The sequence below is a fragment of the Ambystoma mexicanum genome, chromosome 2q (assembly GCF_040938575.1).
Source record: "Ambystoma mexicanum isolate Mex_15411 chromosome 2q, UKY_AmexF1_1, whole genome shotgun sequence".
Lineage (NCBI taxonomy): Eukaryota > Metazoa > Chordata > Amphibia > Caudata > Ambystomatidae > Ambystoma > Ambystoma mexicanum.
This window is the reverse complement of record NC_090924.1, coordinates 1,262,979,506-1,263,007,129: the sequence shown is the minus strand read 5'-3', so window position 1 is coordinate 1,263,007,129 and position 27,624 is coordinate 1,262,979,506. Positions and strand designations below refer to the sequence as shown.

General features: G+C 44.6%; 1 protein-coding gene across 2 annotated transcripts in view; it reads left to right on the top strand.

The window, feature by feature from the left end:
* Positions 1-27,624, top strand: part of PHKA1 (phosphorylase kinase regulatory subunit alpha 1) — a 2,290,600-nt gene that overhangs the window by 1,267,019 nt on the left and 995,957 nt on the right. For both annotated transcript variants that reach the window (XM_069648650.1, XM_069648649.1), the window contains exons 17-18: positions 5,774-5,852; positions 13,648-13,823. In XM_069648650.1, the coding sequence (XP_069504751.1) occupies positions 5,774-5,852; positions 13,648-13,823 (255 nt within the window). The remainder of the gene's footprint in view (positions 1-5,773; positions 5,853-13,647; positions 13,824-27,624) is intronic.

The following is a 27,624-nucleotide window of genomic DNA, read 5'->3' as shown; positions in this document are numbered from 1 at the left end:
GTCCGGGAAAGGTCCATGAAACGGCGAGGAGTGCACTCGGGAGACGAGTGCTAAGGAGATCTGGGAAGCAAACTGAGGACAAGAAAGGGAAGGATGAAGGAGGAGGAAATTTAGGGGACCGGGAACCAGGAATCAGAGGAATTCGCTGTACGAACTATGGCAGCACATGTCTGGCTACTGCAAGCGGTAGCGTTGAGACGCGCAGGGCCGCAGGGGCGTGTCAGCTTTGTAGAACGTAGTGCGTACGATGCGGAGACTGGCAAACAGCGTTCCGCGGCCATGTGATGAGTACTGCTGAGTGCAGTCCCCTATGAGTCGGGGACCATGAAGTCCAGAAAGGACGCGTCCGATGGTTCATGACAGTTATTGCTTAGATGCTTCCTCCTCCAATGAGGGGTTATTTACCAAGGCGGTACTTCATTCCGTCCATGAAAACAGTATCTAGTACTCCCACCTCCAAAATTGCCACTGCTATAGGAGTCTATCATAAAATGAGGAATACGTGGGAGGACACAATCCAGTCGAAGAACAAGTTACTTACCAACTGTAACGTTCTTTCGACTGGATGTTCCTCTCACGTATTCCTCATCGACCCTCCCAACCTACCCCGCAGTACAGTTTGCGTTTTCTTACACTTTCCTCTCACGAAGAGTGAATCAGTCATGAGGCACGCCTGGGTGTTCCTCCAATATTTCATCGAAAAAACAGAACTGAAGCCAACGGGCGCGGCTCGAGCTATTTATACCATCAGTGACGTCGACAAGGTATTGAGCCTGTGGAGGGACAATCGACGCCATGACCTAGAGTACAGCGCCCTCTGCCGAAAAAATAAAAATTCAGAAGCAGCAAAGCTGGTAATAATGAATTATTTTAAGATGTGGAATATGTGGGAGGAACATCCAGTCGAAAGAACATTACAGTTGGTAAGTAACTTGTTCTTCTTGAGACAAAAAATAGTCAATGATGGCACTTTGGGTGGTTCATCTCCATGTTGGATGGGGGTAATATTTCCCCTTAAAGCTCCGTTCAACATGAGGAACCCGCTCTGTTTCATTAAATTCCTGAGATGAAGACTGCTATAGTGTTTGGTTAGTGTTTGGATCACCCAGGCTCAAATCCAGCATTGCTTCAACCCCCTCCAGAAAAGCGTCATCTGCAATCCTAGGTCAGTGAACAGCATAACAATGTCCAGGGAGCCCAACAAATTGTTCTTATATGCTAGCAAATGTTTAAAGCCCTGGGTGTTATAGGAACCCATCCTAAGAGTCTGGGTGTTCTCCTTGACAGGTAGTTACTTTTCTCGATTTGATACGATTACATTTTTATAACATGCTAAATCGGCCAAAGGCCTCAGAGTGCACAGAAAACCAAACGTAACAAAAATTGAAAAGAAATGTAAACGGAAGCAGAAAAAGAAATGTTGAGCCTTGTCTGCCAGTGCCCCCAGCAACCGACACCAGTCTACTTCTTGCTGTTGTGGGGATCCCTCCAGGACCTTAGTATCCTGTCCCGTCTTTTGTTGTCCCTGGGAGCACGTAATTCTCAATGGAGGAAAGGATAACCTCTTCACGTTCTGTTTTGGCAAAGCCAGGATTAAACCTCTTGTAACTGGGGCAAAGATTTATTGACTTCTCCTATTGTATACCCTGAATGATTAAAGTGCTTTCTTGCCCGCAATAGAATGACACGCACCAATTGAGAGGGAACATACATCCTTATTCTGTCTAGATCATATTAATTTAAGCACTCGTCCATGGTATTGTTTATTTATAAATCGCCTATACACCGGCAAGTGTTTCAAAGTGCTCGGGGGGTAAAAAACACAACAGTCGCTCAGAGCCCTTGAAACTCTGAGATGATAATAGTGTGCACAGGGCACAGTAAGTGCGTGAAATACATTTAACAGTTTGAGATACAGAAAATAGGGCTGGCAGCGATTCTGTAGTTTAACCAGTGCAGTTAAGGGGTGAAGACAAGGGAGAACAGACAGAACAATCTTCAGGCATGGTGCATATGGATCGTGCAAGTACACACAGTCACAGGGGCGGGGATGTCCAAGTGCACCCGGTCTGAGAGACTGGGGTAAGTGCAGAGAGAGCCTCTCTCTTGTGTTCATTTTGAGTGCAGTGAGTGTGGGTGGGGTGTAGGGCCCTGAGGCAAGTGTGAAAGAAAGAGAACTGGCGGGGGTGCTAGGGACCTGTGAGACTCTGAGGTACACCAGGCGACCAGTCTGCAAGCTGCAAGGACGAGGAGGGAGAGAGGGAAAGAGCAGAGAGCTAGGTTAGCAGGATAGAGGGAGGGAGAAGGAAGAGAACTATTGCCTGATAGGATAGCTCCCAATCCTGTTCTATTCAATATTAATCTTAGGATATTAGTTCTATTTAGAAGTATTTCCTCCTGAAGGTTTCCCATGCTCTCCAGATATAAACACTGATTATGTCTGGGAATCTTATTCCAGGGACGAGCCATAGTTACTGCTGAATAACTTCCTGAAGGGGTCAAGTCCCCCTTTGTTTTTGTGGGTTGTTGACTTGTATGTGGCCAGGCCTCGATGGCATCTCCCCTCCTTCTCCACCCAGAAAACATTCCTGGGATTTTGTCTCGCCCAGTATAAGTAGATTCACTTTCCTCCTGCCTAAGGTGGGGTTGATGGTTACAGGAGGGGAACCTCTTGTGCTGGATTGAAGTTGGATTTTCCCTATTTATGGAAGGACATCAATTTGTAATCCTTATCTGGAACTTGTCTGCCTTTGATGGTAAACTCATCATTCATTGTGTCATTCATCAGTGAATGTGTTGTAAGATTGGAGGTCGACTTAAATTTCCTAATGTCGCCATCAACTCAGATTGATCCCGAGTCATCGATCGATTGTTAATAGTGATCTCCTCAATAATCTTTACCTACTTCTGCTTCTTTTTATGTTGCCGTTCATTACAACTTTTATTTTTAAAAAAATGTGTGAGCCATACATGTTAGATCTGGTTAAAGACCTTTGGTTCTTTGACTTTTTTCCTGCTAATGTAACTTTAGCTACCGTCTTCTAGTTAGTGAATATTTTAAACACTGGCTCTCAATTATCCAGCGGCCCTTAATCTCCTAAGGCTGCTCATATGACTGCATACTTTCTCCTTCATCAACAATCTCCCCTTGGAGTGCATGGTGGGGTGTTTCTGTTTCTATAGTACTTCGAGTCACCAAATTCAGTATTCCAGGCTGGAGTTCTAAGGCGGCCGGCCCAATTACCATAGCTGACTTTAGCCCCTGGAGGTCTTCAGCTTGCCTCAAATCACAAAATTACCTTGATTGCATTTGTTCTTCGATCCACATCACCTTAAATATTAGGCTGGCCAATAAGTTTGTTGGTTCATTAACTTTTTTGTCCAAGGTTTCAAACCATTTGGCCAGAGCCAAGAGCCCTGTATTCATTGCCGTTAAGTCAACCGCCACCATGGGGGTTAGCCCAGTGTTCAAACCAAACAACCTACGTGGTCTAGGATTCACAAAAGAAATTGACAAATTGGAGGTTGAATTAAACGATTCATGGTATAAAATTGGAGAACCTGAAATGTTCAATGGATGAGAGGTACATAAGTCTGAAGGCTGAGTACCTTGAACTAACACCAGGTAATTTGTTAATATGGGAAGCGTGAGAGGACAATACTAAGGATCCAATTTATTCTGGTTTGTGCCTGCCTCAACGTCCTGCGTAGTTGTAACCGTTTCTTTTAATGTATCTATAGCGGTTGGATAATTCCCAAGACCTTGTCTTTGGAGCCGGAGAGACACCACTTCTCGTTCTTCCCTGAAGTGTTCCTTGGCTTCCATATTGGCAGGGGTTGGGGATCCTGAGTATCCACCCCTCTAATATGCTCTCTTGTATCATTGAAGCCCTTAAGCACTAAGGACGAGTATGCTTGTCCTATTTGCATAGACTTGATTAAAGTTCAGCAGTTAAGCGGTTAAAGTCTGCTGTGAGAGGATATTATCCTGAATTATTACGCAAAGATGGTGAAAATGCACCTTGATCAATTTCCCTACTTTCGGCGATTAAAGCAGTCTCTTTTATGTCATCAAAATATATTTACCGTTATGTAAAAGCCTCCGAGTCATGGTCCCGTTGTCTAACCTCTTTTACTATTGGTACAGTATCAAGTGGCTTAATACTTTAATTCCCCTCTTTCGATTGAATCCAATAGCCTCTAATATAAGAACTCTGAGATCTTGAACGCTGCTGTATGGTGTCCTGTTTTGGTGGATTTGGCAACCGTTTAACTAAACGCTGGATGTTAGATACAGGGTCCTTAGGGCTCTTTTCCTCCTGAAGGGTTTGTCTTGCAGGTTGGGACTTTGTAGTTTTAAACATGTATGCATATGACATGACCCAATGCAATATAATCCACACAATCCGCCACTTGCCTTGTATCACAGATGTTCAAAGGAGGCACAATAATCCGGCAACTATTAATGTAAGAATAAATATAAAAGTACCTCGCCCTCCACCGCCGATCCGCTCAACAGCACTCTAGTAGCACACTAACCTGTGTGCGCACAGGTGCACGCGAGATCCAGCTTTTTAAAGTCCGGCAGGAAAGGGCTTGGTCTGCCTCAGTTTGTGTGTAAATGTTATTAATATGCTCAAATGTCAGATTATTTAAGGAAGCTGTAGTAAAAATGTTGAAAGATAAAAACTGTGAACGTAAGTCAGTTATATCCAAGGAGAGGCACGTTATCCACAAAACTCCACAGTACCTCGCACGTTTAGCAGAGGCGATAACCAACAGCCGAACAGCACTCTAGTTGCACTCTTGGGTGCATCTTTAATCATTCAAAAAAAGTGAATTGCTGCAAATTGGCGTGATTTAACCAAGACAAAACTTTAATCTTATTATCAGGAACTCCACTGTCTAAGAATACAATTAAAACTAAAATGAAGGCTTACACTTGACTCAACGCCTTCTATTATTTCACAAAACAATACATTCTACTACTTTCTACCTGATGCTCATAAGGCTAATGAAACCTTTTTTATCCAAGGCACGTTATTGTACAATTGCACGTGCAATCATTGGGTCTAAATTAATTAACTGCTTGTATGGTGGAGCCATAAAGTCTACTAGTCGTCCGCTAAAAGTACTGAGAAATGTAGCTGCCTGCCTAGTCACTAATACCCCAAGAGATGCTGCTCATATCATTCTGGTCCTTCGAAAGCTATAATGGCTACCAGTAAATAAATCGAGACTCTTTCTCAAAATGCTTATTATGGCTCATAGAGCCCACTATGAGTCAGCACTGGCTATGTAAAACAACAAATAAAATGACCCACATCTTACCGGCCTCGAAAGCAACTACTAGCTCTACCATTACTGTTACTTGGTTCTAACACTCTTGACCTCTTGAATGTTCATGCACAGTAGTAGCCGCTAGTTACTGAAAAGAGCTAAGAGTAGATATCTGTTGCACTGGAGAGTTATCCCCCTTCAGAAGGTGAGTGAAACCACACCTCTTCTGATATGGTGGTTATTATGTACCCTGCCTAGGTCGAGAGGACCCTTCTGAGTGGAAGTGCCATCCTTCAATCAAGTGTATGTTTGTGTGCGTGCATGTGTGTGTTGTGTGTAAATATATGTATTTAGTTATGAAAATACGGTAAGTCTTTTTTATCAGTATAACATGTCTGCATTGTTTCTTCTCCTTGTTTTTGAATTATGCACATTAACTCTCACCCATATACAAACATACATACTCAATACATTATTTGTATACTTTTAATAGATGACAATGGGACAGAATTGGATCCAGCTGTCCTTGCAACACTGAGAAAACTTCAAGATGGTTACTTTGGTGGGGCAAGGTAATGCTACACATTTCATGTTTTTGATCGTTTGACTTCCCTAGATAATTCCTTATACCCTTTTTTTCGAAAACTGTTTTTTTTTTTTTATATTAACACACAACAGATACAATTGGTAGCTTGCAATCTTCACTGTTTGTACGTTCATAGCAATCAATATAACACTCTGAAGTACATAATGATCAATAAATCAAGGTTATGAAACAAAGCCAAACCATAAACAAAACAAAAAAGGAAACCTATAACACCTGCTCGTACACTCCCAGTCTGACATCCCAGCTGAACAGTAAAGGGGCCTGCCTCGATATCCCAGGGGGCAAGAGAATGTGAAGTAAAGTTCCACAGTTACATACCATACTGGATTGATCTGCTAAGGGGCCATTTCGTCTGACGGGCCAAATATCACCTGTGTAAGGTCATTCCATGCAGTCACATCATCACGAACTTCTTACATTCCTCTATAATAACGCTCTATACCAGACAAACGTCTCAGTGATCGCCCATCTATGCAAATCACTTCACCATGCATCAACACTGGGTCCCTCTGTCGACTTCCAGGACATTGCAATCCTGCGTTTGGCCAGCATGCAAATCCAGTCTTTCTTCCTGGTAAGGCGTTTTTGTTATTTTTCCCACGCCGAACCATCTCCAAGAGGCAGGCCTATGGGGGCCACGAATGCATGCTGAAACCACTGTGAGCAACTTCACCAGAAATTTCCCCCCAGAACCACTGTATCACGGAACAACTCCAAAACATATGCATCATATCAGCCTTATCATCAGCACATCTAAGGCAAACCTGCTGCATTGCTTCGGGAAACTGAGATATTTTTTGGGGGGCCATGTATGCCCTGTGTGTAACATACAATTGTGATAATTTAAATCGCCCATTCCTAGAGACCCTCTTAGTGTAAATCAAGGTCTGGGGCCATCCTCAAGGTCTGGGGCTATATATGCCTCCCATTTTGAGCGCACTTTCAAAGCGGGCTCACTTAGTTTGTTTGAGACCAATAAACACACACTGGAGATATCATGGCCCCCCTCTGACTTATCACACATGGCTTCAAATACCGGGTCAGGCTCCGTGCCTTCGTGAAATTCGGGCCATCTATCACCAATCTCCTTAAGCAAGCCCGAGTGCAATACAAATTGGACCTTGTGTATACCTGACGGTCTGGGTTAGGAAGTTCAAATCCATCACCTTTCCATCCTGTAACAGATCACCTACCATAGCCACCCCGTTGGCCTCCCAATATCTTGTGACCTTTTGTGCTGAATTGAATTTTGCACCCGATAACACCACAAGGGAGATGTTAGGAAAGGATGGGCCTGCAATTCCCATGAGCCTCCAACCCTTTGCCACAAGGTTTTCCCCAGTACCACGAGGTGAGGCAAGTATGAAAATCTGCTCTCATGTACCCACAGTACCTCCTTCAAGAAGTATTTGATAAAATGTTGTAGAAACCTAGTGTCTATAGAAGGCTCATCCGCTAGCCAGCTCATGGCAAACTGCAGCTCCCCTGCTAGATAATACAGTTCAAAGTAGCGCAGTCTGGTCCCCCCGCCCATATAGTCCCTTTGTAAGGTGCTCAAAGTGACCCTATTTCTTCACCCCCGCTCCCCAAACGATATCCCAAACGACAGCATCCAGCTTGCTAAAGATCACCCTCCCATTTCGTGCGCACTTTCAAAGCGGGCTCACTCAATTTGTTTGAGACCAATTCATATACTCTGGAGACCACATGGGCAAGTATATTAACAAAATTATACAATCCAAGGAGCACTACCATTTTCAAGAGTGCCGCACTTCCTACCATAGACAGTGGGAGCCTTTTCCTGAATGCCATGGACTGTCCAACGCCTTCTGTGTGTTATAATATGAAATGGCATTTATAACACACCTATACACAAGTGTTTCTAGTGTTATGTTTGTGCAATGCGCAGAAGTTATGCCGCACGTTCACCCCAAGGTTTCTGAAAGTCTGTCTTGCAAGACAAATCTAAGTTGGGCAGCTCGCTTCTAAGGAGGCCTTGAATCCGGGCCAGCGGGAACAAACAGTATTTAGTCCAGCTAATATGCATTCCCGAGAGTTCAGCAAATCGGTCTATCACATCTAGGAGGTACTGTAAGTTAACTTCTGGGCATGTAACATGAAGGAGCATGTCATGCGCATACAAGGAGATCGGGTCTTAACACTGCCAATCAGGATGCTTGCCTCTAAGTATTCTGATCTCAGGACAGCATGGGGACAATGGTCAGCCCTGTCTTGTGCCTTTACCCAACACCCATCCGTTTGAAATCTGCTTGCCCGTTCTCACCCTAGCCGTTGGTTAGGTCTACACTACTCTCCCCAATAGCAAAATGTCACAGGGTTTCGTCCAACCAGTCCCATCTGACCAGGGCAGCAAGGATTTTACAGTCCTGGTTGACCATAGAGAGGGGTATACAGGAGCTGCAATCTAATGGTAGTTTGTTCGGTTTAAGCAGGGGGACTGATTGATTCCTGTATGCTACGAGGTAACCTTCCTTTATTTCATGCCTTCTCTAGCTTTTCCAAAAGCATAGGAGCTAGTACCTCTGCATGCTCCTTGTACAATTCCCCTGGTAGACTATCAGCCCCTAGGGATTTCCCAGATGCTAAACCACAAATAGTGACCAGCAGCTCCTTGACAGAGAGCGGAGCATCTAGCACTTCCCTCTGATCTACTTCAAGGCGAGGCAAGTCTATACGAGACAGGGCTTCACCAATATCGGACCTACAAGCCTCCGTTCCAGTCGAGTAAAGCGTCTCATAGTGTTTAGAGAAAATCGTATTAATCTCTGCTTGCCCATGTCTAGTAACCCCCTGATCATCTCATATGGCGCTTATCATCCCCCTCTTATCCTCTCTGCTGCACAACCATGCCAGCTGTATCCCGGGTTTATCGCCCTGTGCATGTAACTTGAATTTGCCCAACCGATCCCAAGCTCCAATGCACTGTTGTCGCAGTTCAATTAGGCCACTGTCCTCTGTGCCAGTTCCTCCATGCATGTGTGCCGCCAGTTCCTCCATGCCTGCGTTCCGCTGATTCGATTTCCGCCTTGATACGCGTGAGTCCAGCAACTCCTTCCCGACTCCCCCCTTTTACCCATCACTTTTCCACACACTACTGCCTCTGCCTGCATCCTCCACGTATGAATCGGAGATTTGCACGGTCTTAGCCATGTGACCATCAGCGTGGCATGGTCAGAAAGGATCCTTGCCTTATAAGCAGCATCAGTGAATTCCCCCAGCATTTCCTGTCCATGAAAATGTAATCTATACGGGCTTGAACACTCTGAGAGCGAGAGAAGTGCTAATACGAACGGTCTCCCTCAAGTGTTGCCCTCCATACATCCATCAATTCAAAGTTCCTCAACAATCTCTTTAGGCCTTTAGCTGGAGGGGCAGGCCTTTTACATTTATTATCAGACATGTCCACTGTCGTGTCCAGATTGCAATTAAAGTCCCCTCCCCAAATGCACAGGGCACTTCTAGAAGAGGATAGCTCGAGTAAAGTGAAGCAAAGAAAGGTGTGGCGGTATGATTGGGGCATACAAGTGTATAATACATACTTTCCAGGCTTCCAGGGGCCCAAAGACTAGTACCATCCTGCCTCCATCCCGCTTGCTTTCCAGGAGCCTAAAGTGAACCATTGGTGCAATCCACACAAGGACACCCCTTGCGTACTGCTATGTGAGTCGTATCAGAGATGAGTCTGTGGAAGGTGCAGGAATCTGTTAGAAGAACAAATTACTTGCCTCTTGGTAATGTTCTTTATGATGGCTGTTCCTCCCACGGATTCTTCATCGCCCTCCAAACCTGCCTCTCTTCGTCAGATAGCTAATACACCATCGGTTCTGCAGTCCCTCAGAGACAGAATGCTAGGGGAAATAGGTGGAACTGAGGTCACGGTGCCTCGATGTATACTAGCCCTGATGTCATGTCTGGCACGTAGAGGTGTCAGTTGGGCCACGCTACGACCCCTGGTAGCAGCAAGGGTCCCGATGAACAACTGTGCTGCAAATAGATTATCATAGATGAGGAATCCATGGGAGGAACATGTATCAGAAAGAACATTGCCAAGAGGTAAGTAATGTGTTCTTCTGTATCGCTGTTGGATAAAACCAGTAAACATACCTCTAAGAGGTTTTAAGTCTATATCTTGCCTTCAGAAGACTCGACAGATGGGTCAGCATCTGATCACTCTCCGCGCAAGGAAGTGGTGACTATGAGGACAGATGAGATCCATCAATGCTTCTTCCTGGTATCCAGTGATTTTATCCCTATAAATGCACTCCACATATTTTTCAGTGCAGAAATTCTGCAATCAAAATAACTTGAGTATTAAAAAAGAAAGGTTGTTTTAGGGAAGGAAGTAAGGAGTTAATAGAAGGGAAAGTGGGGATTAATGGGGGGCGGTGTGTGGTTGTCCCCCCAGCATGGGAATAAAATCTGTGGTAAAAAACTGCATTAAAAACACATGAAACCCTCGCACTCTGACATAAATGCTAAGTCTGAGACGATTGGGGTAGTAGTGACTTCAGTGGACGCTACACTGAAGGAGCGTTGCAGATGTAGCAGGAAATAGGTAAGGTGGAGTCTTAAGATAGACCAACGGGATGGTACTGTGGCTCCTGTCTGCAAAGACCTTTGCTTTCATTATTTTTTTAGAAAGTGCTATATGGATTGCATTTTTCTATCCTCGATGCCAGGTTAGAAGGGCTGGAGAATTTTCAGAGGAATGCACAGATATGACTGTATAGCTTGCCATGTATGGTAAAACTTATTTTGAATATAGAGGAAGTCCAGGTGTTCTTGGTGCATGATTAGGACAAGATAGGTTCCCTCTTGGCTGCCCATGTCAAACCCCTTCCTACAAAAAGAGAATCCAAAAAAGAGGGACGAGACAGGATAATAAATGTGGCACTCTGTTCGACTGAGGTGACAGATGCGTCGGTCCAAGTGGCCATAATGTAGTGCTGGCGATCCATCATCTCCTCCTGTTACCTGAAATGTTACCAGATAAGTCCCCTTTGGGGTTAAAAAGAAAATAGCTTTCAGCTGTGAGTGTTATTGCAAGAGTGGGTTTCACAGTATTTTTAACAATAGTTCACAAGTGGAGATGGTATTCCTTTACCCAAGGGAGGCTACTAGGACTTTTTGATGTGGTTCAATTTAGGGGGTCAGGATAAAGGGTTGGAATTACTCCCCTGATTGGGTTACTTGTATGCTGATGTGGCATTTTGTTTCATCCACTTGAAAGCTGATTGTGGGAGGAGTCTTCACAGGCAAAGTGTTGGGTTGAGAGTTTGTGGAGCTGGCTCTGGATCTAGTCGTCTTCACCTCACACCATCCATTGTGACTCTACACGAGCTCATGTGTACCATTTGCTTTTCATTTTGTGAGGTTATGGTGAATGTAAAAGGGTTTTGAGATTTGGGCCAGTCATGGTTGTGGTCAGCTTTCTGTGGATAAGGAATCTTTGTATTGTTAGATTATGTTGGTTAGTATGTCAATAAACAGATAGTTAAAACAAACAATATCTTAGAGTGCAGGGCTCTACCAGGCATAGAATTGCATGCATGGATTGTGTATCTAACCTCAAACTTTGTTCTCTCCTCTTGTCACTGGTGAGTGAGAATTGAGTCTTTGCAAGTAAGAGATAGTATACCGTGTGCATGTAGAAAGTTAAGGGTGCAAATGTAAAATTCTCTGTGTACCTCCAGGCTTTTATTATACTAGTGTATATTTTTGCTAGATGTACTTACCTTCTTTCTTTTGAGTACATTGTTATACAAAATTACGTGCAGGCGTATTTCTGAACCCATATGCAGATGCTATTAAGGAATGTTCAGTACCAAACACCATTAAAATTGCACAGGTTTTACTGTGTGCTATTGCATGAATGCCCCAGGCCCCAGGTGTAAACAACCTGAGGCTGATTTTGGTCCTTTGGTATGGTATTGCCCAAGAGTTTTGGAGTTCTTGGGAAAGGTGTTTGGGGTTCTCACGCAGATTAACATGGAGCATGTAGAAATACATCCTATGGTGGCCCTTTTGTGATATATTGGTTCTGGCCTTGAGGAAGATCGCTATGACCCGGTCTAGGAGTTCAGCCCTGAATTTTGATGCATGGTCGCACTGTTACAATATGGAGTCTACACAGTAGGCCACATGGGGCGCGACCCTTGGATATATGGGCCTGTCCCGGCAATATCTTCTCACCACTCCCGGTAACCCATCTCCGTAAGGCTCTGACGGAGGATCGTAAGCAGAGACAAAGAGATGTGAAATGACGATACGTGATGGTATACACTGGATCCCGCCAATATATGTATTCTTACCGCATTGACTAGTTTTCAAAACTGTTTCCCCAATTATGAAAATAGCTTTTATCATGCCAAATTGAAGATCGCAAGTACGAATGAAATATGAATGTGGGGCCTTGCTCAGTTTTACAATGTCTACAACACATTTTTCCAACAACGTGTGTAAAACCACGCATGCTCAATGCAATTGGTACACTGCTTTCACTGGTCATGCATAGCAAAAGGTTGCACATGCACATATTTTATGTGAACCTGTCTCCATAATAAACGTCTCTCTTTTCCAAATGTCTGTGAAGGTTTTTGATCATTGCCTATTAGCTTGCATTGTTTCTTATTGGCAGTTGAGCACCTCTTCTTGCTGTGCACTGTGCGGTCTTGCAACATTCGAGATATCACAAGCTGCACACGTCATATGTGCTGACCAAATATAACAGTCCTGACAAATAATAAGAAAAGCAACCTAACATATTTTGGAATAGGTCACATAGAAAATAATTCCTTAAACAAGGAATGGCCACAAGCGGGCTGCCTTTCACAGCTGTCCTACAATGAATTTATGTATAGCAAGGTGGCTCTACGGCCAGGTTGTGTGAAGCCTCAGACTCTTCTGCATTATTTTGTCCTCTCACTCACACATAGAAACGTGTTAAGTTGAACACAGAAGGATTTGTGGAGGTCAGTGCGGCTGTGATCATTTTTACCTATTTGTGTAACACAAGACTCCTACTGATGCTAAGATAACTGCTAGTTTCTAGTAGTAGAAAATATTATTAGGTTATTTATAAAGAAGAGTGCTGGTGGCCATCAGGGTGGATGATCATCAGGGTGGATGATTTTCATATAAGAATTCCTTGGGAGGATGTCTAAACTGAAACCCCTTCTTCTTTGTTGTACTCAACACGTCCTGCCCTCCAGTTAACAGACTACATTCCCTTGTTGGTTCTGTGAAAAATAAATTTGTTTTAATGGTTTGCACTCTAATTTTAGCTCTAATATCTTAATTCTCAAATCATTACTTTCATAGGCACACCCATGAAAACGTATGGCAACACTATGCTCACTCACTGCTGCAGATTTGTATCTAGTTTTCAGTTGCACAATAAAGCAAACATTGCAGTGGTTCCATATATCATCAACTTATGGAACACACTCTTGTGATCGATTTCAGGGCTTTTCATGTTTTGCATCTTTTGGATCTAAAGAATCAATGTATTAAATGGGTAAAAGCGATTAATGTTCTGAACAGATGAACATGTTTATGCAAAGATCATTTTCATACATAATGGTGTAGTGAGTTTTGAGACAAGCATGCTTTAAATAAGGCATTTGTGTAATATATAAGACTAGGAGACCAGGTCAATTTGTGGAAACAGTCTCACAATATTTGTGGTGTTATTGGTGAAATAATCTGCCTTTAACATTTCCTTCCTTGTTCATGTTCAGGACTCAAACAGGTAAGCTGTCAGAGTTCCTGACAACCTCATGCCGCACACATCTGAGCTTCATGGACCCCGGACTGAAGGGTAAGGAGAATGATGGTTATCATGATTCCAGCATCCGGCAGTGCACTGAGCTAGATGCAGACGACAAGATGCATGGCTTTCCCTTATCAGATTATGGTAAGGATGGATGGGTGAGGTACCATACCGCTGTTTTAGTAGACTGCTCTTTTTACATTTTGGTATTCAATAGGGCCAACCATTTGGTTCCCTGCCAGTCTCGAAGGAGCTAAGGAATTCACTGCTGTCATTCACTAAATTAGTCTTGTTAGGGAAAATTAGTGTTTTTGGCCAACTTTCTTTTTGTTCTTCTTATAGGTTCTTGTAGGATTTACTTGGTGAGCAATAATTCAATGTTTACATTCTAAGTGTTTCTTTATGCCTTCTGTTGCTTTTAGTAATGAAGTCTGATGTTTCTGTATATACAATTTTAATTTTGTTGGTTGCTGTGTCGTTCTATAGAGGTCTATACTTTGATCAAACATTGTTGTTAACTTTTCACGTGCCATACAAGTGGAATTGGCGTCAGTGTCACAAGGTTTAACCGTCGGGATATGGGTTAAAGCTAACAGCAGGGGCTCCCGTAATCAATAGATAGGCCTTCCATTAAGGTTTGGAACAGAAGAGGAGTGGTGTTATAGTGACCAGCATTCCTAGGTTTCACAGGTCGACTTGGCACGTTAACCTGATAGGTAACCATTTAATTTTTGTTTTAAATTCCCACCTAATATTTTATACTTTTTGAGTTTTCCTAATCCATTGACCACAATAACATAAGATTCCACACAAAGTTCAACTAACTTGTGGTTGTATCCTCACCATCATTGCAGGTACTGTGTTGTATAGCTTTACTAGTGTTTTGGATTGTGTCTGTGCATGAGTTGTGATGCTGGAACTGGGGAGGAAAATTGCAAAGGTTCCTTCTGTTTTAAGAATTTAGCATCCTAACTGGCTCCTGTCTGATTTGTCTTGTATCACATTGTTTTTCATTAGCCTGCTTCGTTGTCCCTGCGTGCTTGGTTTTAATATGGCATTGGCATTCTTTTGTTATGCATTGAAATTAAAATGGAATTTTCAAGTAGAGTATATCAAACAGCTTGGCTTGCGTTATAAGGCACACATTCTTACTAGATGCTGGGCATGCACAAGCACAGTGGTGTCTGATTTTATGTAGTGTAACAAAGGGAAGCCCACAGCAGCAATAATCCTGTCTAGTTGATATGTTAAAAAAGCTCTCTGTCAGACTCTGAAATGTTTTTATTTCTTGACCTTCTCTGTATAGGGTGGAATGCAGTTATGTTTTCCTTCAGGGTTGGAGTCTCCCGACATTTATTAATAAATGTTAAAGTTTGCATTATCATTTAATTTCATTAATTTAGTCCACTTTGCATAACGTGTGTTAAAATGTAAAGATTACCATGCTTTCATAATTTTTATAATGCCCTATGTTTATCATTTAAACTAAGGTATACTTTGGGTTAAATTATGGAAGGTTATCCATCTCCTTCTAGTAAAAATATTTGAGAGGCTACTGGTTACATTTTTTGTTTGGTGTATTTGTAATGTTCCAAAGGACAGATTGGATTATTGCTTGGGCTTCTTCTTGCTTTGCCCCTTTTTTTTCTCTCTAATTGTGGAGACTTGCATGACTATTGTGTGTGCTTTCACGTTGTGCTCTTTGACAGTAGAATTAAACTTCCGCTCCTTCTCCCATTATAATGAAAACGCATTTTTCCATGACTTGACTCATCACTCACCTCTAATACAAGTTATATATCCATCGGCAGTTTATTTCTCTCATCAATTGCACGTGTTTATGAAGTATAAGTGCTTCACATTTTCAGCTCCTTGGGAAACCTGAGCATGGTGGGAGGATGCAAGCACAGAAGTTGTGTTTTCTTCCAATAATAGTTAAGTTGTGAATCCGATCATGCGTGAATCTGTTGCGGCCCTGGGACCTTGTATGCTACCTTAATGGCACACTGATGTTTTTCTGTCGGCCAATACACAAAGAATAACGGGTCCTTTGTTTGTCTGTTGGAAACATTTAATATATATTTTATCTTTTTGCAATGCTAAAAGATGTAAAGTAACAAGAAACCAGTAAGTGCTATTGCATTTACATCCTCTTACAAAAAGATTATATATAGAAATTGATTAGTTGTCATAAAATATTCCAAATACAAAAAGCGTTTACAAAGTGCATCATTGAATCACCCACCCCTTCAACGACCTACCTACGGAGATCCAAGACGTGTCTACACTAACATGAAGACCCCTGTACAGAACCAACTAACATGCACTGACAAACAAATGAATCCACACAATATATAACCAGTTTCATGTTTATGTAATCCCCAACACATATTACTTCATTATGTGTCATGCTGATTAAAACACACTGAGTATACACTGAATGCACCGATCAAAATGCAAACTTCACAGTTGCTGTTATGTTCCTTTTGTATAAACTTGAGTTTCGGCTAAAGGGACATGTTTATACCCTTAGCCCAGCTTTCTTGTGGGCATGGCATATTTCATTGTGGAAGGTGGTTTGGAGATCAAGATGTCTTAAAAAAAAAAAAAAAAAATATTTAAAAAAAGTATGTATAGACATATGTTCTGGAATTGAAAAAAAATTAATTGTATTTATTTTTTAAAGACTAAAATTGTATAAGGTTCCTGTGCAATATGAATGCACCTGTATTTTCAAAAGCGGCATTCCAATTTCAACAGTGATGTTCAGTTAAGGACCATGGGTGCCCTCTGTTTTGCCCCCAAGTACCCAGCCATGCTGAGGAAATAATTCCACTGTTATTCCGAATGGCTCTGCATGCTTCATTTGGCAAAGACGAACGAAATGACGAAATGGCTAGTCGGTGGTCTCCAGCACTACTCGTTAAATCTGTCGCTCTGCATAGCCTACCTGCTCGTAGGGCTAATGCTTTCAAACAGACCGGCTCGGTGTACACCTATGTGGTGCCATCAAAATCTCCATCTAATGGAAATGGAAACAAACTTGGTCATTAAGTGGTGTGCGTGCCTGCTCTGAGGCATCAAACGAATACCTACTATGGCACTAGAGCGTAACCATATTGCATGTCTAAAAAAGATATTAGAGCTTACCTAGGAGATCCTAATCGTTGCTTGCTCCCCACTCGCAGTGTGTTGCCAACGAAGTCAGTGCCAACTGATGTATTTTGTAGGTGTCGGCAGCATTAGCATCCAAGCTGCTAGAATGCTCGATTGGCATTAAATTGATCATGCCTGGTGGCCATCTTGGATATAAAGGTGTCCATTGGCCTGAATGGGGCTACCTTTACCATGATTGTATTATTGTGATCAAACATTGATACCATTGTTTGTATGTTGGTCAGACTGGTTTATTTAAATACACATTCAAACTACCATCCATACTATATGTAGCTTCAGCAAAATTGTCCAAGTAGCAGTCATTTTCTGTGGTGTTAATAGGAGCATGGCCATAAATCGTTATTGTGCATGCCACATGGATTTCAGTCATTGTAAGCCATGTGTAGGGTGAGAGCTCAAGGGATGAATGTGTGTACCAATGTTATAAGAGTTAAAAGGGGGTCAGGACTGATGCAATCCAACCATTTCTAGATAACTTTAACTAGAATGTAACACAGTAATGTTATCCTCATTTAATCCTGTCCCGTGGGCCTTCAAATAGTGGATACGTTTCTGCTCTAATCTGAGCAGACGGTTCAAGATGGAGAAATTGTGACAGTCCGGTTTAATTAAATCGATCACTAATCACTGAGAAGAACTACCGTAAAAAGACAACAGTTTCAAAACCGGAATAATCAAGAGAACTAAACACAAAGAACAAACTGTGGATTTAAAACAGTATGCCTCTATTGTGTGCAGCTTCTAAAAAATATATTAAAACATTTTTCACAAATGCTTTTATTTTGTACCAAATAAATATATATATAAAATATTTTTGTCATACAGAATATACATTCTTTTTAGACATAGTCCGAAAACATCCTAACACCAACGAATTATAAACACAGTGGCAAACACAAAAAAGCGTAATGTATAGAATCTAAGAATCCATTAATACACCACTCAATATTGTAAAAAAATGGAAACCCTGACATGCGCACATTTCCGTCCCTAATGGGCCTCAACTGCCCTGGCTTTCATCAAGGGGTAAATGGGACCTCTTTCAGTTTTGAACTCATATACTGTCTTTAGTTAATAATGCAGAAAAATGTCCTTCGTAAAACTCCACAACTTGGGCTGTTTGAGGTAATCGACTGATATTTCACACTCTTGTCTGGTTTATAGTCATTCCGTCGGAAAAAAAAGGAACGACATAACAAAGCAACGTAACCCTTAATCTAACCCTAGCCCCAACCCTAATGTAACCCCTAATCTAACCCTAGCCCCAACCCTAACCCCACTAATTTAGATGGATCCATCGAATTATATACTACGAAAGGGCTATTCGATGGAATGGAATTTCGTTGCATATAATTTGATGGTTTGTATTAGATGCTTTGGGGTTCGATGGATTGACCAGATACCCTCTTGTCCACATTGCCCATTGGCTTTCTTTCAGAAGCTGAATAACAGAGACCGATTTGAAATTTCTATTAAAAACCCTTATATAAATATATTAGCCGGTGCGCATTAATGAATTTTCAGCCCTGGTAAAAAAAATCCAATTGTCAACATCTGAGTATGTAGGACCTTCTTCGGTTCATTAAACAGCTCTCTAAAAAAGAACACCATTAATTAAATAGATCACCATCCATTTAAGTTTGTGGTCACCATGGTTGCAAGCTAAGTAGTGCTGGACCAGGGGGCCGATGATAATTTGTTGTGAATTCTAGATCTCCTTTTGCATATTCTAGTCGAGACTTTTCAGGTGATCATGCCAGTATATACTTTAGAACATGGGCAACATATCATATATATAAAAAAAATTGTTGCACTAGGTGTGGTTATACAGTGTCCAGTGTATTTCATTGTGGACAAATGCTGGGTTCTTAATGGTGAAATCACATTCACTAAAATTCCCACATGTAAAATGCCCAACAATCGGGTTGCACCGCAAGTTCCAGTAGTCAGAAAGAGTATCACTATTGGAAGTAGTGTTCTGTTCCACAAATCTAGAATGCACTATGCTATCTCTGATGGTTTTGTCTCATTTTGATGCAAACAAGGGGCTTTCTGTCAGGCTGCCAGTGCATTTAACCAAATCCCAGTGTTCTTTAGCCAATTTCTTGATTTGTGTCATGTGTTTTGAGAAAGTGGTCAAGCATACTAGTCTATTGGCAGCTCTGTTTTTTTGTTTTGAAGTTAAGAGCTTCCCTATCCATAAAGCGTGCTCTCTTGGCTGAACATTTCAAAGGTTTCAAGGGATAGCCGCTGTCTGATAATCTCTCGATCAACACATTTGTGTGTGCCCCATAGTCCTCTTTGTAGGTATAGTTGCGCCTGATGTGCAACAATTGGCTATAAGGTAGATTTTTCCTCAATGTTTTGGGGTGTTGACTATTGTATAAAAGCACTGAGTTGCGGTTTGTTTCTTTCCGGTGTTGGGAAGTATATAGTTTCTTATGTTTGTGTCTTATAGTCCAATCTAAAAATGGTGTAGCATCAGTATTAACCTGGCATTACAATTGTTGAGCCAATCTAAGAATTCATGCAGTTTACCCACATTCCCTGACCAGATAAGATATCATTGATGTATCGATCCAACACCAAATATTCTCAGGATATGGGTCATTAGAAAAAATGTGCCTATCCATTGCAGTTGTTTTCTTTTTAAGGAAGTTCTCTTCGCCAAATAGAAAATAGTTGTTACATAGAACTACTCGTAACAGTTCCGCAATGAACTCCATCTGAACGTTGTGAGGACATGGCCGCTCGTTCAAGTTGACTGCCGCAACCTCTAAGGCATCTAGTTGGGGGATGTTTGTGTACAAGGCCACAATATTGCAAGTAACCAAAGGTTTGTTGTTAACACAACAATCAAGCCCTTCCAGATGAGTGATGGCTGAAATAGTGTCCTTCAAGAACGATCTAGTGAATAGTACCAAATGTTATGATATGATATTTTATTTATATCGTGCCCATACACAGGTGAATCGGAGCGCGACCAGGCAAAGCGAGGGGGAGCAGCGGAGCAAAACAAAAACGATCTTACTAGGCCCAGTGACATTGAGACCGCGCAATTGCATGGGAAGGGAAAGGGGGAAAGTGCAAAGGAAAAAGGGAGGGGGGGGCAAAGAAGTGCAAGGTATAGAAGAAATTTAAGTTAGTGGATAAAATAAGTGAATAAATAGGGTGATAAGAGCAGTGATAGGTGCAGCCAGTGAGGGGAGAAGTGCAGGGCAAGTCAGATAGGATAACATCTAATAGGTGCAGGAGAGGAGTGGGGGGGACCTGTAAGGGTACAGATAACAGGTCCCAGTGCAAGGGTGGCCAAGAGGCATGCCGGAGGATGCCCGGGAGGGCAGGTAGCTGAGTCAGGGGGGCTCTGTTGGCAGGTGAGGCAGTGATGGGAAGAGAAGGCAGATCAACAGGGGAGGAGAGTGGCAAAGGCAGATGCGAAGAGGAAGGTTTTAATTGATTTATAAAAAAGAATCAATATATTTCCCACTGGGTTCTAAAATAGAATCACATAGAGACAATTGGATGTCCAGGAGGATTACTGTTGTTTTGTGCTCTGGTACCAGCGCTCCTTCTGTCTCCCAGCTGCCATAGAAATGGCAAAGGAACTTGTCCCTTTTACCTATGGCCCTTCACCAATCTCCCGAGGAGGGAAAAAAACATTTGCACCCCGGATAAACCCTGGGGTGCGAATGGATTTCACCCCCGCTATGTGGGGTGGACATGGCCTGTAACAGTCCACAGCCCTCACTCAAGCCCTCGCTTTGCTCAGGCCTTCCTGGGCTCGGGCTGGCGGGCCCTTAAAGGGGTATCCAGTCATTTTGTTGCAAACATTACAGAGTGGTACATAAAGTTGACAATAACACTGAAAAACACAGAAAAGATGAAATATATAATGGGAAGTGGGGGTAAGGGGTGAAATTGATTCAGGATGGGGTTGTGGTGGCATTATAACGGTAGAAAATCAGGGGGTTTGGGTGCCCACCATAATTAAATAAAACAAAAAAATCTGTGTGTTTCTGTGTTTTGCCTGTGATGAAATGTACCACTCTGTAATTGTGGTCGGTAAAATCATATATAACCGTTAAAAGCCATGTCTGCCCCCACAGCAGGGGTGAAAGCCATATTAAATAACGTTTCCACCTGTACCCAGCATCTTTTTGATTGTTTATTTTGTTTTTTGGCTAACGTAATGGTTTTAGGACACAGTAAGAAATTCATATTAACACCAATGATGAAGTCCAAGCTAAGTGGCAAGTTCAGTCAATATATGTTTGTTATTTGGGGGTCGCTGTTGAGCAGCCCGAAAATGGCCGCTTAGCTACGGTGCTCATTGTGCTGTACCAGCTGCAGCTTTGCTAGAATGGCGGCATCGTTGGCCATCCGCCCCGGAGAAGACCATCACCGGTTGCCTGAACTGCAGAGCATCTTTGGGTGAAATCCCGGAGCCGGTGGCCCCCCTGAGTTGTGTGGGGGGCTGCTGTCCCTGCGGCGCGGCCTCCGCCTTCTGCTGTCTCCTTCCAGTGTCCTGTGGTAGGGGCACGACCTTCCCGCACAAACTCCTGCGGTACGCCGCAGCCCTTTCTTAGCGCATGGCTACGAGTGCTCAGGCTGGACTGAGCCACCGCTGACTACCCGCGCCTGTCTGCCACCGCGGCTCTGGCTGCAACCCCGCCGCGCGTGAGGCGGTGGATCAGCGCGGCGGGATCCTTGCTATGAGCGCACCGGCTGTGCGCCCTCGGCCCTGGACGGCTGAGGTTCTTGGAGGCCTCTCGCTGCGAGGGCCCTGGAGAGATACGGCCTGCTCCAGCGGACTGAGCCGGCTCCTGATCGTGATTAAGTGGGTGAGCCTGGGGGGATAGGGGCGGCACACAGTACTTCCAACTAACTGCAGTCGCTCCTCTAGAGCTCCCTCACAACCGGGCGCGGTGCCGGCCCTGCAGTAGCAATACGGCGGGCACGCATTTCAGCCCCCGGACAATATCCTTTACCCTGCTTTATCTGAATGGGGGGCCCGCAGGCAGATGCCGCATAGGGGGGGCCACAACATTGACTCACGCCAGGCGTTTCTTGGCCCGCTCCCAGCCTGGCCCTCTGTGCTATATGCTACTGGTCCCCCCCAGACTACGGCGGGGACTCAACACCTCTGAATTTGTTTCTACATTGCCTAGACTTACTGGAGCGAAATACCAACTGCTTTGGAACCCTGGTAGTGGCATGACACTATGACTTGCCCGACTCCAGGACCCTAGCCCTCTCCTGCAACCCATGTAGGAGTGGTGGCCTGCGCATCAGGAGAGACACCGTGCAGAGTGGCCCACTGCCCTACTGGTTATGACCCCACCCTTCACTCTGCATGCTACATAACGCTTACCTGGCACTCCACATTGAATCGCACCCGAGCATAGCCCTTGCTCCTCCTGCACTCCTGAACACTGCGGTGGGTCTGCTGGGTCTGGATAGCACCACCCCCTGGATGGGACCACTGATCTAGTGTGTGCCCTGGTTCCGGAGACCTTTGGCTGATCCTGTGGCCCGCGCCACCTGTGCTCCCCTGCCATAATGACCCGGGCTCGAAGGGCCAACCCATGATGCAACCCTGCTGCTATTGACTTCCAAGGTCAGGTGTGGAATATGCTGTGCCACCAATGGACCGCTGCCTGACCTAATACCCGTGCCCTTCACTGTGCCACTGCTCACTTCTCAACCTGAACCCTGGCCTGGGCCTAAACGTCCACAGCGGAACCTACGTGTTGGTCTCTGTGCCACCCTGCACTGAAGGGCCCGGAGGCCTGGAGCTTTGCTGCACCACTGGTAATCCTAGGAACTCAATATCCACTGCAGTATCCTGTATCTCTTTCTTGGCCTGCAGTCAGGCCCAACCACTGCACCAGGGGGACCTCGCCCAGCCCGAATTCTGCACATCCGGTCAGTGGACTCTTCTCTGCCTCGACAATGTTCAACAGATCTCGAGGCGCTAATAAGACTGGCGCTATGGATAAATTCACAATGCTGAGACCTGATCAGGGGCAATCCTCAGGCAGCCAGGAAGATGTCGATGCCCACAGGAGCACCTGCTCCGGACTAGACCATCATGATGGAGTCTATGGCTAAAAACTTTGCTTCCTTCCACAGAAAATTGGATGATATTAATGCAAACGTGGCGTCACTCAAATTGCAGCTGGACCACGCAGGCACCAGAATCACTGAGGCCGAGACCAGGATCGGCACGAATGAAGATGGGATACATGCGCTTCAGGATGCAGTGGCCTCCCTCACGAAGGACATGAAGTCTGTTAAGGCAAAATGCGACGACTTGGAGTCCAGGTCGCATAGGAATAAAATTCAAATGGTTGGTGTGCCCGAGAACGCACTTAAGGGGAAGATGGAATTGGCGACGGAAGACTTGCTGAAAGAGCTGCTAGACAATCCCAAGCTTTCTCCCTTCGTTGCTGTTGAGCGTGTGCATAGACCATTGGCTCCAAGCCCCAAACCTGGTGATTTCCCAAGACCAATAATTGCAAAACTGCTAAGTTACAGGGACTGGGATCACGTCCTCTGCCTTGCGACGGAGAAGGGAGAACTTGGATTGGGCTTGTAAATTATCCGGATCTTCCCAGATTTTTCGGTTGGGGTACAACAGGAGAGGCGCCAATTCACTGGCGTGAAGAAAATCCTGAGGGAACGGAACATCCCCTACGCAATGCTATTCCCTGCATGCCTCAAGTTCACGTTCAGAGACAAGCTTTACTTCTTCACTGTACTGGAAGAAGCAGTGAAATTTATCGAAGCACAAGTCCCACTGAATAACCTTGCTATGGACCTAATGGACAACGATTGAACAGTGAGCTGCTTCCTCTGTTGTGTCCTACTCCTGAGCCTATACTCCGGCACTTCTGTGTGTTCTGGGACTTGGGCGAGTGCTGCCCGCCCATTGTGGAACACACAGGGGACCTGTGCCATGATTAGAAAGGTTTCACTATACTTCTGCCCATGCGTTGTTGTTACCTCACAATGTCACTTTGTTATCGGTCGCACAGTGTAACGCTTGTATTGATTATATTGGTACAAATTCTGTTCAATGGCTCCACATTTGAGCAGTACCATTGTTCTTCTCATAAGTCAATGGAATAACCTGCAATGTTTTGACCCAGCATATGAAACAATGTGTGTGTTTTGCCACGTATCCATTATAGTTGGTCGCATGGCAGCAGTGCACCCCACTGCAGCTGCATTGGTTATATCTGGGGTTCTGTTGGACGCGAGCCCCCATTGGGCACGTGCCGTAGGTGGGCCAAGTTGGGGGCGGCCTGCCAACATCTGGTCTAGGGGGGAGGGGAGTTACCCTGCTCATTGGGGGTGGGCGGTGCGCGATGGGGGTGGATGTGTTTGGGGAAGTTGTTTAAATTTGTGGAGGCATTGCGGCATCACATAGGTCTGGTAGACAATCTGGTGACAAGATTAGTGCCATACTGGATGCACAGTGGCGAGACAGCTGGAATGTCCCCTGAAAAACTGACATGGCGTTACGATTAATGTTGTGGAATTTCCGTGGGATAGGCAATTTCACAAAGGCTCGTAAGATTGCTGCATACGCCCAGAGACATGGTGTAAAGATACTTATGCTGCAGGAGACCCATGCCTGTGGCCTCAGACCCGTTATTCTACTCTGCACACTAGCGAATGGTGAATACCCGATTGTGAATGTGTATGCCCCTAATGTTGAGACTCCTGAATTTTTTGATACTATTACGCCCATCTTCATGGGATATGTTGGGGTGCAGATTATCTGGGGGGGTGATATGAATCTGACACTGGACACCAATTTGGACAGAACTGAAGCTGCGTCTCGAACGCTGTCACGTGCAGCTTGGAGATTGCACATACACATGACATCGCTTGGCATAAAGGATGTCTGGCGGGTTCTTAACCCCCTGGCGCGAGAATGCACATGCTATTAATCAGTGCATGATAGCTTTTCCAGGATTTACTTGTTTCTCGCGTGCTAATTGGCAAAGTAGAAGGTGCTCAGATACTGACCTGTACACTCTCAGACCATGCCCCAATAATCCATTGTGCTAGGACTGCTACCCCCCCCGCCCCCTGACCACTTGGCGCTTCAAGTCAGAGAGTCAGAGGCCCTGCTGGATGTGGTCTTCAAAGCTGAGATCCTCTCCGACCTCGAGACTTTCTTTGCATGTAATACGCAGCAGGACACGACAATGGGCGTGCGCTGGGAAGCCTTTAAAGTGTATATAAGGGGCATGTCCATCTCTAAACAGACAGGAATACTAAAAGTAATAAGGAACGACCTGCATTGCTCTGAGACCAAACTTAAGGAGTTGGAGCGGGAATGTGCAACGACAGCTACCCCTGCTAAATTGGCACAGATTAGGGAAGAATTGGGGATTTTTGTGTCACACGCCTTATGGGAAATACTCTACTCCTCCCACCCACGCGCTGCTAAGTGGTATGGGGAGGGTGAAAGGCCTGGGAGAAAACTAGCTAGATTAGTTTGTGCTGAAGGGGGTCACTCTCAGATTGAGTGTCAAGGATACACATGGCATCCGAAAATGGACGGACCAACAGATATTGGAGATATTCACACAATTTTACACCAAACTGTACACCCCTCACCCACAGCATAGTATAGAAGCTATACGTGAGTTTCTTGACCAGGTCCCCATGACGTGCATATCCCAAGCAACCAAAGAACAGTTAGACGACCCGATCACGCTAGAAGAAATAGTAAAAACCATCACAGACCTGCCGAAGGGCAAGGCCCCCGGATCCGATGGCCTCACCTCAGAATTCTACCAGGAACATATGGCGCTTTTGGTGCCTAGATTGCTGGAGGTCTGGACTGAATCACTCTGGGAATCCACCCTTCCCTCCTCGCTGCGAGAAGCACTTATAAATATTCTTCTAAAGCCTGGGAAACCCAGCCAACGAATGTGAATCCTACAGGCCTCTGTCGTTCACGAACTTGGACACGAAGATATTTTCAAAAATTAGAGCGAACAGGTTCTTACCGATCATGCCACATTTGGTGCATGAAGACCAAGGTGGCTTTGTGCCTGGGCGGTCGACCACACTGAACATTAGGCATCTTTTTAATGTCTTGTCCAGTATAGATCAAAGTGCGGAGGCAGTGGCGGTCACACTGGAAGCTCAGAAGGCCTTTGACATGGTCTCATGGCGGTGTATGTAGGAGGTCCTGGGGAAGATGGGCTTGGGCCCAAATATGATTAGGTACATTGAGTTATTGTATACGTGTCCCACAGCTAGGGTCCTAGTCAACTCCCTAACATCTGCACCCTTTGCACTACTCAGGGGCACCCGACAGGGTTGCCCATTCTCTCCCATTCTCTTTGCACTGGCCATTGAACAGATGACGGACTATGTTCGAGCGTGACATGCCCGCAAAGGAATACGATTGAAGGACACTCAAGAGATAATATCGCTCTATGCAGACAGTGTACTGCTGTATGTCAGAAACCCCGCCACTCACCTGGACCCTATCCTGTGTGACATAACGTGACTAGGCACCTTCTCTGGCTTCACAAGTCTGAGATATTCCCACTCACCAGCATAACCCAGCAACCCATGTGCGAACACCCCTTGCGCTGGTCCCCGGGAGGGATTAAATATTTGGCGGTCCATTTCGTGTGGCCAAATCGACCCTGCTAGCTGAGAACTATATGGCGGCTGCACAATACACTGAGACCAAAATATTAAGATGGCGCTCTCTTCCACTTTCGCTAGCCGGAAAACTTGTGTTAGTCAAGATTGTCCTGGTCCCTAAATTACTTTATATTTTTGCGAATGTACTGATTTGTGCCGGGAAACAATACTTTGACAGGATACATAAATTGTGTGCACAGTTCCTATGGCATGCCGGTGCGGTCCGTAAAAAGTGGATCCATATGACTGTAGCTTACGAGAGAGGCGGTCTTACCGCCCCCAACCTGGTATTATACTGGATAGCAGCACAGGCCCAAAATGCCATGTACTGGTACCCAAGGCTATCCGCTCCACCCCACGTCAAGTTAGAAAGACTTGCAGCAGCTGATGTAAACATCATGTCATTAATCCTTCATCGCAACTACGAGATAGACACTTCCTCTGACCCTGTTGCCAACCACCTTACTGGCATGGAATCGGCTACTATGCCTAACCCCTGACTCATGCCAATACTACAAGTGGCTCCCCATTTGGGGATTCCCCGGGCTTGAGCCCACACAGGATAAACTTCTGACTGAGAGCAGGGTAGCACTGGGCTATCAGGCCTTGACCGATCTGTTCCCTGAAGGGAAGTTCATCACTCCACAAACATGGCGCCCTGGTCACTCTGGCTCAGCACTGGAAATGCTGCAGTACTACAGATAGGTTTGTTATTCCATGCTAATGCAGAATGGAGAAGAAATGGCCACTATGTGGAGAGGTTGTTTGGTCCAGAGTCTTGCTGCCTGCTCGGCAAATACAGTGGTGTGCAAGACTCAACCAACTTGCCTTTGGGAGCGATGAGTCCAAAGGTTTATTTAAGTAGGCATTTTCTGGCTGTGGAGCAGCGCGAGGATGAATACCTAATCCTCAGTACTCTGCTGAGACCGTCGTAAATCCTGCTTAACCATCCTGAATTCGGCTGTTATAACCTGTTAAAAGCAACATAAGTTTCCTAAAGGTCCTCTCCACGGAATGATTACTTCAGCTAGGTGAAACAACGCCCGATCGCACCAAAATCTGTTTCAGCATGAGAAATACCCAACGC